The following is a 13,385-nucleotide window of genomic DNA, read 5'->3' as shown; positions in this document are numbered from 1 at the left end:
AAACATACTTTAAGTTAGTGAGAAGGGGGAAGGGTGGGTAGGACAAAGGGAATGTCGATGTTGACTGACAAGGTTGTTAAAAGGCTGGTACTCTGTCTGGGGTGGTGTAAATAAAGGGAGAACAGTGGAAAGAGAAATAAAAGAAAAACAAATCATAGCAGCTGCTGAAAATCTGACATAAGATAAAATGTTGGAAGAGTCCAGAAGGTCAGGTGAGCGGAGAGAGAAAAAAACAAATTATATCAAAACTGACCAGGGAATGGAAAAAAATTCTTCAGGTGCTGGAAATCTGACGTAAGAGAAAATGTTGGAAGAGTCTAGAAGGTCAGATGAGCAGAGAGCGATAAAAACAAATTATATCAAAACTGACCAGGAATGGAAAAAAATTCTTCAGGTGCTGGAAATCTGAAAGTCTAACAGATAATACTGAAAGCACCTAGCAGGTCATGCAGCACCCACCAAGAGAGAAACAGAACATTGCTGCTCTTCCCACAGATGCCACCTTACTTGCCAAGTACCCCTAACTTTCCTCCTCTTATACAAGAAAATCTGCAGATGCTGGAAATCCAAAGCAACATACACAAAATGCTGGAGGAACTCAGCAAACCAGGCAGCATCGATGGAAAAGAGTAAGCAGTCGACTTTCAGGCCGAGCCCCTTCATCAGGAAAACCTGATGAAGGGTCTCAGCCCAAAACGTCAACCATTTACTCCTTTCCATAGATGCTGCTTGACCTGCTGAAGTTCCTCCAGCATTTCGTGTGTGTTTCCTCCTCTTATGCAAGGGCTGGCTATTTCTCACATAAATTAGAAAGGCTGATTATCTAATACTGTGGAATTCAAAGTTAAATCAGAATAGCTGTAGAATGCCTAGGTTTCTTGTGTCTACATTGGACTTCATTAGAACAGTGTAAGAAGGTCAGAAATAGCGAAATCTGAATGGGAGTAGGAGGACATGGGGTAAGGCGGCATTCCCGGTATTAACCTTGCAACTGAATGTAGGTATTCTGCAATTAAGTCATCCAATCTGCATTTGTTTTCACCAACGTGAAGGCAATTGTTTTGTGAGCACTAAGTATGTAAGTGGATCACTACTTCACCTGAAAGTGGTTCCAGATTAGTGGAAGGGAAGAGTTAAAAAAGCATGTGTTCCTTTAGTTGCCTCAGGAGCTGTGAAGAGAATGTGTGTTGGTAGAGATGGACAGGTGAATCAGGGAGTCTCAATGGGAGTTTAAATGCCATAAGGGGAAGCGAAAAGAAAGTGATTCAGGCTGTTGAAGGTGACAGAAGTTATGGAGGATCATCCTGGGAAGGAAGATGAAGACATGGAGAACAGCATACTCGCTTAGAGTGAGAAGGATTGAGAGTAAAATTGCATGAATTTGAATAGATGTAGTTGAAAGTCCTGACAGCTATGAAAGAGGGAAGTCAAGGATTAAGGAAAAAGGAAGACCTTTCCAAAGGACAAGTGTGGGAAATGTTATAAGAACAAATTTGGTGACACTGGAGAAATCGGCATAATGGAATGAAGTATACAGTGGAAGCAGGGCTTCTCACTGAGTGTTTCTGGTATTTCCTGTTTTTGTTTTGGTTCAGATTTCCACTGTCTCCTGTTTTTCTCCCTTTTCCATCCCTGGCCAGCTCTGATGCAGCTCAGTTTTTCTTTCTCCCCAGATCCTGCCTGATCTGCTGGGCTTTCTCAGCTTCGATATGGGTAGAGCTGCGTAACACTAAGGGGCAGAAGACGCTAGTGGGAGTTATGTACAGGCCACCTAACAGTAGTAGTGAGGTCGGAGATGGTATTAAACAGGAAATTAGAAATGTGTGCAATAAAGGAACAGCAGTTATAATGGGTGACTTCAATCTACATGTAGATTGGATGAACCAAATTGGTAAAGGTGCTGAAGAAGAGGATTTCTTGGAATGTATGCGGGATGATTTTTTGAACCAACATGTCGAGGAACCAACGAGAGAGCAGGCTATTCTGGACTGGGTTTTTGAGCAATGAGGACGGGTTAATTAGCAATCTTGTCGTGAGAGGCCCCTTGGGTAAGAGTGACCATAATATGGTGGAATTCTTCATTAAGATGGAGAGTGACATAGTTAATTCAGAAACAAAGGTTCTGAACTTAAAGAGGGGTAACTTTGAAAGTATGAGACGTGAATTAGCTAAGATAGACTGGCAAATGACACTTAAAGGATTGACGGTGGATATGCAATGGCAAGCATTTAAAGGTTGCATGGATGAACTACAACAATTGTTCATCCCAGTTTGGAAAAAGAATAAATCAAGGAAGGTAGTGCACCCGTGGCTGACAAGAGAAATTAGGGATAGTATCAATTCCAAAGAAGAAGCATACAAATTAGCCAGAGAAAGTGGCTCACCTGAGGACTGGAAGAAATTCAGAGTTCAGCAGAGGAGGACAAAGGGCTTAATTAGGAAGGGGAAAAAAGATTATGAGAGAAAACTGGCAGGGAACATAAAAACGGACTGTAAAAGCTTTTATAGATATGTAAAAAGGAAAAGACTGGTAAAGACAAATGTAGGTCCCCTACAGACAGAAACAGGTGAATTGATTATGGGGAGCAAGGACATAGCAGACCAATTGAATAATTACTTTGGTTCTGTCTTCACTAAGGAGGACATAAACAATCTTCCAGAAATAGTAGGGGACAGAGGGTCCAGTGAGATGGAGGAACTGAGCGAAATACATGTTAGTAGGGAAGTGGTGTTAGGTAAATTGAAGGGATTGAAGGCAGATAAATCCCCAGGGCCAGATGGTCTGCATCCTAGAGTGCTTAAGGAAGTAGCCCAAGAAATAGTGGATGCATTAGTGATAATTTTTCAAAACTTGTTAGATTCTGGACTAGTTTCTGAGGATTGGAGGGTGGCTAATGTAACCCCACTTTTTAAAAAAGGAGGGAGAGAGAAACCGGGGAATTATAGACCGGTTAGCCTAACGTCGGTGGTGGGGAAACTGCTGGAGCCAGTTATCAAAGATGTGATAACAGCACATTTGGAAAGCGGTGAAATGATCGGACAAAGTCAGCATGGATTTGTGAAAGGAAAATCATGTCTGACGAATCTCATAGAATTTTTTGAGGATGTAACCAGTAGAGTGGATAGGGGAGAACCAGTGGATGTGGTATATTTGGATTTTCAAAAGGCTTTTGACAAGGTCCCACACAGGAGATTAGTGTGCAAACTTAAAGCACACGGTATTGGGGGTAAGGTATTGATGTGGGTGGAGAATTGGTTAGCAGACAGGAAGCAAAGAGTGGGAATAAACGGGACCTTTTCAGAATGGCAGGCGGTGACTAGTGGGGTACCGCAAGGCTCAGTGCTGGGACCCCAGTTGTTTACAATATATATTAATGACTTGGATGAGGGAATTAAATGCAGCATCTCCAAGTTTGCGGATGACACGAAGCTGGGTGGCAGTGTTAGCTGTGAGGAGGATGCTAAGAGGATGCAGGGTGACTTGGATAGGTTGGGTGAGTGGGCAAATTCATGGCAGATGCAATTTAATGTGGATAAATGTGAAGTTATCCACTTTGGTGGCAGAAATAGGAAAAGATTATTATCTGAATGGTGGCCGATTAGGAAAAGGGGAGGTGCAACGAGACCTGGGTGTCATTATACACCAGTCATTGAAAGTGGGCATGCAGGTACAGCAGGCGGTGAAAAAGGCGAATGGTATGCTGGCATTTATAGCGAGAGGATTCGAGTACAGGAGCAGGGAGGTACTACTGCAGTTGTACAAGGCCTTGGTGAGACCACACCTGGAGTATTGTGTGCAGTTTTGGTCCCCTAATCTGAGGAAAGACATCCTTGCCATAGAGGGAGTACAAAGAAGGTTCACCAGATTGATTCCTGGGATGGCAGAACTTTCATATGAAGAAAGACTGGATGAACTGGGCTTGTACTCGTTGGAATTTAGAAGATTGAGGGGGGATCTGATTGAAACGTATAAAATCCTAAAGGGATTGGACAAGCTAGATGCAGGAAGATTGTTCCCGATGTTGGGGAAGTCCAGAACGAGGGGCCACAGTTTGAGGATAGAGGGGAAGCCTTTTAGGACCGAGATTAGGAAAAACTTCTTCACACAGAGAGTGGTGAATCTGTGGAATTCTCTGCCACAGGAAACAGTTGAGGCCAGTTCATTGGCTATATTTAAGAGGGAGTTAGATATGGCCCTTGTGGGTATGGAGGGAAGGCTGGGGCGGGGTTCTGAGTTGGATGATCAGCTATGATCATAATAAATGGCGGTGCAGGCTCGAAGGGCCGAATGGCCTAGTCCTGCACCTATTTTCTATGTTTCTATGTTTCCTCCTTTATTTCAGATTTTTCAGCAAGTTCTGCCTTGCATATGTCACAGTTTCAGCATTGCTTGTTCTCATCTTCTTTGTTGTTTTGTGCTTCTCTCACCTCAGTTTTTCCTCTTTTCATATGCCCTCCAGATAGATTAGTTGTCATTAACAAACCTTCACCATATTCTGTCAACCAATTTATGCCATCCACTTTATCTTATCACAGACATCCCCACCCCTCCCTAGTCTTGTTCTGTGTTCCAGTTTTGATGAAATGTTAATTTGGTTTCTCTCTATACAGGTACTTCCTGAACTGTTAAATATTTTTAGTACATTCTGATTATATCAAAACAAATTAGTTCGACAGCCTTTCTACATGCCAGCTGCCTTTATGCTGTCCTATATTATTATAATTACAGCACTTCAATGGATCTGAATACTTCCAGATGATACATAATTATGAAAAGCACTAAATAAATGAAACTTACTTTACTCAACATATTACATTCACTGTTAGGGATTTTAAATTGATTTTTATTATCTACACTAAAATCAACACAAGTAGAGGTCAAAACGTAAAATATTTACCTGTGGATTCTTATGTGGGTCTGCAGGGTATTTTTCGCAGTAAAACATTTACCACAAATCTCACATGTAAATGGTTTCTCACCTAAAAAACAAGAACTAGGTTAATACTATTACCATTGTTGGATGGCAGATGCTTTCTCAGAAATGATAAGGCATGCTTAATGCCCAAGGCCTTCCTGTATATGTATTTCTAGCATTGTAGTTTGATTTAGGAGTTCCAATTCTAATTCATATACATCAATCTCTCTCTCTCAAAATGTTTTGAGCTACTCAAAGCAATGGTATCGGGACTCAGTTACCTTCAGGGTATAAATGTGGAGTAAAGCTTTGTCTGCTGTCACAATAAAGGGCTAAGGCACAACAAGAGACAAAGTGTTGACAACTTTGAAGTTTTGTGATTCCTGATTTATCATATCCAAAATGGCTACCTTATTCCCTGTTTTCTTCAACTCCTGTCCCATTGTTGAATAATTGACTGTTTCCTCTATCTACTATATATTTTTGTCCACGAACTAGAACATTAAACAGTACAGCACAGTACAGGCCTAACAGCCCACAATGTTGTGCTGATTTTTTAACTTACTCTATGATCTTATATAGCCTACCAGTTGTCTATCTCCCTACTGAAGAGTTTCTTAAATATCTCTAATGTAGCTGTCTCTACCACCACACATTCGCCTCTCTGTGTAAAAAAAAATTACCTCCGACGTCACCCTATATATTCCTCCAGTCACCTTAAACTTATGCCCCCTTGTATTAGCCATTTCTGCCCTGAGAAAAATAAGTCTCTGGCTATCCACTTGATCTATGCCTATCATCTTGTATACCTCTATCAAGTCATATCTCATCCTCCTTCAATCCTGAAAGAAAAGCCTCAGTTCGCTCAACCTATTCTCATAAGAGAAGCCTTTTAATCCAAGCAGCATCCCAGTAAATCTCCTCTCTAAAACTTCCACATCCCTCCTTTAACCAGAACTAAACACAGTTTTCCAAATGTGGTATTACCAAAGTTTTAAAGAACTACAATGTTACTTCACTGTTCTTGAAATCAATCTCCTGACTAATAAAGGCCATCGTACAAGTATGGATGTGGACAAGATCCCTCTGTTCCTCCATACAGCTAAGAATCCTGCCATTAACCCTGTATACTAACTTCAAATTCAACCTTCCAAAGTGAGTCACTTCACACTTTTCTGGGTTGAACTCTATCAGTTCAGCTCCGCAGCTTTTCAATGACCCGTTGTAACATACAAACAACCTTCTACACTATCCACAACACCACTAACCTTCTGTGTCATCTGCAGACTTACTAACCCATCTTTCCACTTCCTCATCCAAATCACTTTTATAAAAATCATAAAGAACAGGGGTCAAAGAAGAGATCTCTGCAGAACACTGGTCAACGACCTCCAGGCAGAATACACTTCATCTACAATCACCCCCTGCTTCCAATGGGCAAAGGGTAACTGTAGCACTAATTCTGTATTCACGTAGCCAGTTTGCCCTGGATCCTATGCCTCCTGAATTTCTGAATGGGGAACCTCTTCAAACACCTAACTAAGATCCACCTCTTCACCCTACCATCCTTTCCCCTGTCTCAATGGCACAAACTTATCTAAAAACCCATGCAAGTGCTCCCTAAACAATCACCATATTTCAATAGTGAATTGAGTGATCTTAAATGTAAACTGATACTCCTCCCACAGATGCTACTTGACAGATCGAGATTTTCCAGTATTTCTTTTGAAATTTCAGCATTTCAGTTCAAGAGTGCTGCGTAATTAATCTTTCCACTAACGTTAATTCTGTTCCATTTGTTGGATTTGACTGCTGTATTATTCTACATTACAGTTGCTACAAATTAAAAATATGTAGTGAATTTGTTTACACCATCCTGAAAATAAAACAGAACTAAAATATCACACTGGCAATAGTTTAAATCCAGCAGGTTCACCATTGGGAAGGGAACCTATCAATATTTTTTCAAACTCTCAAAAAGATAATTTGCTCTCTATCTTTCAATTTCCTTCTTGTCATCCATATGGTGAAGGTACTTCAACAGTGCCTTGAGTAGAGTTTCAGGATTATACCCCAGCAATATTTAAGAATTAGTGATATATTTTCAACCATGATGTTCTGCATGACTGGAAGGAACCTAGAGGTTGCACTGGACTGGAGGTTCCTTCACCAGGTGGTCCCAAATGCCATTGGTGCAGCACAATAGTTTTGTGCCGTCGAAGTCAAGGAGGTGTATCCGTTTGTGTTACCTGGAGAAATCGGCAGTAGCAGAACATTGCATTCGTAATGGCCACAGGATTGACTTCGATGGCAGAAAACTACTATGCCACGCCAGTGGCTCTGGGACCGCCTGATGAAGGAAGCCATTGAAATAAAAACCAGGGAAAAAGAATTTTAACGAAGGCGAAGGTCTCACTCTAATTAAGAGCTGGAATTCGATTGTAAAAAAGGTGGGACAGCAAAAACCTGATTGGATGAGGACTAACCAATCAGGAGAGACGGATGACAAGGGTATATGCAGTGCCTATAAAAAGTATTCACCCCTCTTGGAAGTTTTCATGTTTTATTATTTTACAGCATTAAATCACAGTGGATTTAATTTGGCTTTTTTAAAAACATTGATCAACATAAAAACTCTTTCATGTCAAGTTAAAACAAATCTCTACAAAGTGATCTAAATTAATTACAAATATAAAACACAAAATAATTGATTGCATAAATATTCACCCCCAGCCCCTTTAATGTGACACACCAAATCATCACTGGTGTAGCCAACTGGTTTTAGAGGTCACATAATTAGTTGAATGGAAATCACCTGTGTGCAGTCAAGATGATTCGATTGTGGTAAAAATACACCTGTATCTGGAAGGTCCAATTGCTGGTCAGTCAGTATCCTGGCAAAAACTACACCATGAAGACAAAAGAACACTCCAAGCAACTCCACAAAAAGGTCATTAAAAAGCACAAGTCAAGAGATGGATACAAGAAAATTTCCAAGTCACTGAATATCCCTTGGAGTACAGTTAAATCAATCATCAACAAATGGAAAGAATATGGGACAGCTATAAATCTGCCTACAGCTACCCATCCTCAAAAACTGAGTGACTGTGCAAGAAGGGGACTAGTGAGGGAGGCCATCAAGAGACCTATGACTTTTCTGGAGGAGTTACAAGCTTCAGTGGCTGAGATGGGAGAGACTGCACATACAACAATTGTTGCTCAGCTGCTTCACCAGTCGCAGCTATAAGGGAGAATGGCAAACAAAAAACCACTGTTGAAAAAACTCAAATGAACTCTCAGCTAGAGTTTGTCAGAAGGCATGCAGGAGACTCGGAAGTCAGCTGGAAGAAGATGCCATGGTCTGATGAAACCAAAATTGAGCTTTCTGTTCATCAGATTAAACACTATGTTTGGTGCAAGTCAAACACTGTACATCATTAAAAATACACCATCCCTACCGTGAAGCATAGTGGTGGCTGCATCATGCTGTGGGGATGCTTCACTGCAGCAGGCCCTGGCAGACTTCTGAAGGTAGAGGGTAAAATGGATGCAGCAAAATACAGGGAAATCCTGGAGGAAAACCTCATGCAGTCTATAAGAGAACTGCAACTTGGGAGAAGATTTGTTTTCCAGCAAGACAATGACCCCAAGCATAAAACCAAAGCTACGCAGGAATGGGTTAAAAACAACAAAGTTAATGTCCTGGAGTGGCCAAGTCAGATCTCAATCCAATTGCAAATTTGTGACTGGACTTGAAAAGGGCTGTTCACTTATGATCCCCATGCAATCTGACCAAGCTTTAGCAGTTTTGTTAAGAAGAATGGGGGGAAAATTGCAGTGTCCAGATGTGCAAAGCTGATTCGAGTCTTATCCCCACAGACTCAAGGCTGTAATTGCTGCCAAAGGTACATCTATTAAACACTTACTTGAAAGGGGTGAACATTTATGTAATCAATTATTTTGTGTTTTGTATTTGTAATTAATTTAGATCATTTGAAGAGGTCTGTTTTCACTTTGACATGAAAAAGTCTTTTCTGTTGATCAGTGTAAAACAAAACCAAATCAAACCCACTGTGATTCAATGCTGTAAAACAATAAAACATGAAATATTCTAAGGAAGTGAATACTTTTTATAGGCACTGTATACCACCAGACTGGACATGCCTCGGCATAATCCCCGATGAGAATGGCAGAGTTTGTCATCGAAACGTTAGTTAAAATTGATACCTCTACCCACCTAGAAGCCCGGGAAGAGCTTATTTGTAATTTATTATGTTTACAGGGTGAATCAAATTGGACAATATGCAGCAACTTTGTCAAAGAATATTGTGTGGCAGCACTCACACCTAATGTGATGAATTTCTTCAAGAGGTTGGTTATAGTTATAACTTACTCTGCCTGAGCAAAGACCTGGGCCTGCTACAATTCAGCTACCACCACAACAGGTCTACAGTGGACAGAATCTCACTGGTTCTCCATTCTGCTTTGGGACACCTGGACAACCAAAAAAATAAATCAGGCAACACACACAAAAGTTGCTGGTGAACGCAGCAGGCCAGGCAGCATCTCTAGGAAGAGGTGCAGTCGAAGTTTCAGGCCGAGACTCTTCGTCAGGACTAACTGAAGGAAGAGCGAGTAAGGGATTTGAAAGTTGGAGGGGGAGGGGGAGATCCAAAATGATAGGAGAAGACAGGAGTGGGAGGGATGGAGCCAAGAGCTGGACAGGTGATAGGCAAAAGGGATAAGAGAGGATCATGGGACGGGAGGTCTGGGAAGAAAGACAAGGGGGGGGGACCCAGAGGATGGGCAAGGGGTATATTCAGAGGGACAGAGGGAGAAAAAGGAGAGTGAGAGAAAGAATGTGTGTATAAAAATAAGTAACAGATGGGGTACGAGGGGGAGGTGGGGCATTAGCGGAAGTTAGAGAAGTCGATGTTCATGCCATCAGGTTGGAGGCTACCCAGACGGAATATAAGGTGTTGTTCCCCAACCTGAGTGTGGCTTCATCTTTACAGTAGCGGAGGCCGTGGATAGACATGTCAGAATGGGAATGGGATGTGGAATTAAAATGTGTGGCCACTGGGAGATCCTGCTTTCTCTGGCGGACAGGGCGTAGGTGTTTAGCAAAGCGGTCTCCCAGTCTGCGTCGGGTCTCGCCAATATATAAAAGGCCACATCGGGAGCACCGGACGCAGTATATCACCCCAGCCGACTCACAGGTGAAGTGTTGCCTCACCTGGAAGGACTGTTTGGGGCCCTGAATGGTGGTAAGGGAGGAAGTATAAGGGCATGTGTAGCACTTGTTCCGCTTACATGGATAAGTGCCAGGAGGGAGATCAGTGGGGAGGGATGGGGGGGACGAATGGACGAGGGAGTCGCGTAGGGAGCGATCCCTGCGGAATGCAGAGAGAGAGGGGGAGGGAAAGATGTGCTTAGTGGTGGGATCCCGTTGCTCTCACTCCATCCTCCTGCCACCCCACTAGGAATAGGGTTCCCCTGGTCCTCACCTACCACCCCACCAGCCTCCGGGTCCAACATATTATTCTCCGTAAGTTCCGCCACCTCCAACGGGATCCCACCACTAAGCACATCTTTCCCTCCCCCTCTCTCTCTGCATTCCGCAGGGATCGCTCCCTACACGACTCCCTTGTCCATTCGTCCCCCCCATCCCTCCCCACTGATCTCCCTCCTGGCACTTATCCGTGTAAGCGGAACAAGTGCTACACATGCCCTTATACTTCCTCCCTTACCACCATTCAGGGCCCCAAACAGTCCTTCCAGGTGAGGCAACACTTCACCTGTGAGTTGGCTGGGGTGATATACTGCGTCCGGAGCTCCCAATGTGGCCTTTTATATATTGGCGAGACCCGACGCAGACTGGGAGACCGCTTTGCTGAACACCTACGCTCTGTCCGCCAGAGAAAGCAGGATCTCCCAGTGGCCACACATTTTAATTCCACATCCCATTCCCATTCTGACATGTCTATCCATGGCCTCCTCTACTGTAAAGATGAAGCTACGTTCAGGTTGGAGGAACAACACCTTATATTCTGTCTGGGTAGCCTCCAACCTGATGGCATGAACATCGACTTCTCTAACTTCCGCTAATGCCCCACCTCCCCCTCGTATCCCATCTGTTACTTATTTTTATACACACATTCTTTCTCTCACTCTCCTTTTTCTCCCTCTGTCCCTCTGAATATACCCCTTGCCCATCCTCTGGGTACCCCCCCACCATCTTTCTTCCCGGACCTCCCGTCCCATGATCCTCTCGTATCCCTTTTGCCTATCACCTGTCCAGCTCTTGGCTCCATCCTTCCCCCTCCTGTCTTCTCCTATCATTTTGGATCTCCCCCTCTCCCTCCAACTTTCAAATCCCTTACTCACTCTTCCTTCAGTTAGTCCTGACGAAGGGTCTCGGCCTGAAACGTCGACTGCACCTCTTCCTAGAGATGTTGCCTGGCCTGCTGCATTCACCAGCAACTTTTGTGTGTTGCTTGAATTTCCAGCATCTGCAGAATTCCTGTTGTTTGCGTTTTTAAATATATTAGGCTGCTGTTTATTGATTATAACTCAGCATTCAACCCCTCAGTACTAATTACCAATTTCAAAACCTGGCCCTCTGTACCTCCCTTGAACTAAATCCTTGACTTCATTATTAGGAGATCACAGTCAATGTGGATTAGAAATAATATCTCCTCCTTGCTTATAGTCAATACATCAGCTCCTCAAAGATGTGTGCTGAGCCCAGTGCTCTACTCCCTCTGAATCAGATTGTGTAGTTAAGCACAGCTTAAAAATCATCTATAAATTCACTAATGATGCCACTGTTGGTGGTAAAATCCCAAATGGCAGCAAGAAGGCATATAAGAAAGAGTCAGATAAGCTGGTTGACTGGTGTCACAACATTAACCTTGCACTCAATGTCAGCAAGATCAACAAATTGATCGTGGCCTGCAGAAAAGGGTAGTCATGAGAATACATTGAGGGGTCAGTGGTGGAAAGGGTGAGCAGCTTAAAGTTCCTGGTGTCGACATTTGGAGATATATCCTGGGCACAACATATTGATACAATCACAAGGAAAGCATACCAGTGGCTTTGCTTCAATTGGAGTTTGAGGAAATTCGGTCTGTCACCAAAAGCTCTTGCAGTTTCTATAGATGCCCAAAGAACCACATTCAGTAATTCAGAAACAGCTTCTTCAGCTCCACCACCAGATTTCTGAATGGCTTATGAACCCATGAACAGTACCTCATTATTCTTTTTTTGCACTGTTTGTTTATTTTAGTACTTTACAGTCATTTTATATTTTTGAACTGCACCGGTGCACAGCAACAAATTACACATCGGCTAAGCCCATGATAACAAATTTGACTCTGTATTAATGATGGCCTAATCCTGAGAAACTTACTCACTCAATATCTCATAAATGGCCAGTAAATTTACCAAGACAACAAAATGGTAATTGATAAATTAAAAAGGGGCTAAAAGCACAAAATAAAACTGTTTACACTTTAATATGAAACACTAGTTGGGATACAGACCTAGGCTACTCCAATAAAATCTCTTAAATTTTAATTTCTCATATTTATTTCCTTATATTTTCTTACCCGTACAGCTCATCACATCTAAGATAATTCTCATAGCAAATTTTCCTCAGCCCATTCTCTCACACATGCCCATCAGCTCCAACTATATCAGAAGTATTTTATAGAGGCCAATTCATCTACTAACCAGGAAATCTCTCTGGGGTGTAGAGGCAGCCTGGGGACATCCACATGGTCAGAGGGAAAAGTATGCAAACTCCATTGATAAGCTCCTGGCCTAAGATAGGAGGAGACGAGTTATATAGCTCTCTTTATATGTGCATGCAGTTCAACTCTTTGAGTGATCATGCAGAAAGTTTGAAGTTAATAACTTATCTCCTTCTACCTTAGGCCATGAACATATCAATCAACCCTGCTGTGGGCACTTTCTGGAGGTCCAAGATCCATATGCTCCATGACCGCTGGACTAAGTGTGTAAATGTAGGAGGGGACTATGTTGAAATATATATGTGCTAGGTTTTCTAAAATTGACTCCTTCTACCTTAGGCCACGGACTTATCAATCACCCTTCGTAGATCCGTTGGAGCTATGAGGCACTGGCATCACATGTTGCCCAACCCATAACCTCTACCACCAATAGCACACATCTTCCTGATTTGGAAATATACCTCCATTCCTTCACTGGCTCTAAATCAGGGGCTTCCAACCTTTTTTACATCATGGACAAATACCATTCAAGGATGGGGTCTGTGGATCCCAAGTTGGGAACTCCTGCTCTAAATTTTGGAACACCTATCCAATAGTGCTGTCAGAGTATTTTTACAGAGTTATAGAGCAATACAGCATGGATGCAAATCTTTCAGGCTAGTGAGTCTATGCCAACCACATTATCAGTCCCAATTTCTTGTGTTCACCCAATGTC

At 42.6% G+C, this 13,385-nt stretch overlaps 1 protein-coding gene across 3 annotated transcripts in view; it reads right to left on the bottom strand.

The window, feature by feature from the left end:
- Positions 1-13,385, bottom strand: part of zbtb24 (zinc finger and BTB domain containing 24) — a 63,310-nt gene that overhangs the window by 4,721 nt on the left and 45,204 nt on the right. For all 3 annotated transcript variants that reach the window (XM_063040774.1, XM_063040775.1, XM_063040776.1), the window contains one exon: positions 4,899-4,980. In XM_063040774.1, coding sequence (XP_062896844.1) covers positions 4,899-4,980 — 82 coding nt within the window. The remainder of the gene's footprint in view (positions 1-4,898; positions 4,981-13,385) is intronic.

The sequence above is a fragment of the Mobula hypostoma genome, chromosome 2 (genome assembly GCF_963921235.1).
Source record: "Mobula hypostoma chromosome 2, sMobHyp1.1, whole genome shotgun sequence".
NCBI lineage: Eukaryota > Metazoa > Chordata > Chondrichthyes > Myliobatiformes > Myliobatidae > Mobula > Mobula hypostoma.
Note: the sequence above shows the minus strand (reverse complement) of the source record. Positions and strands in the feature narration are given on the sequence as shown.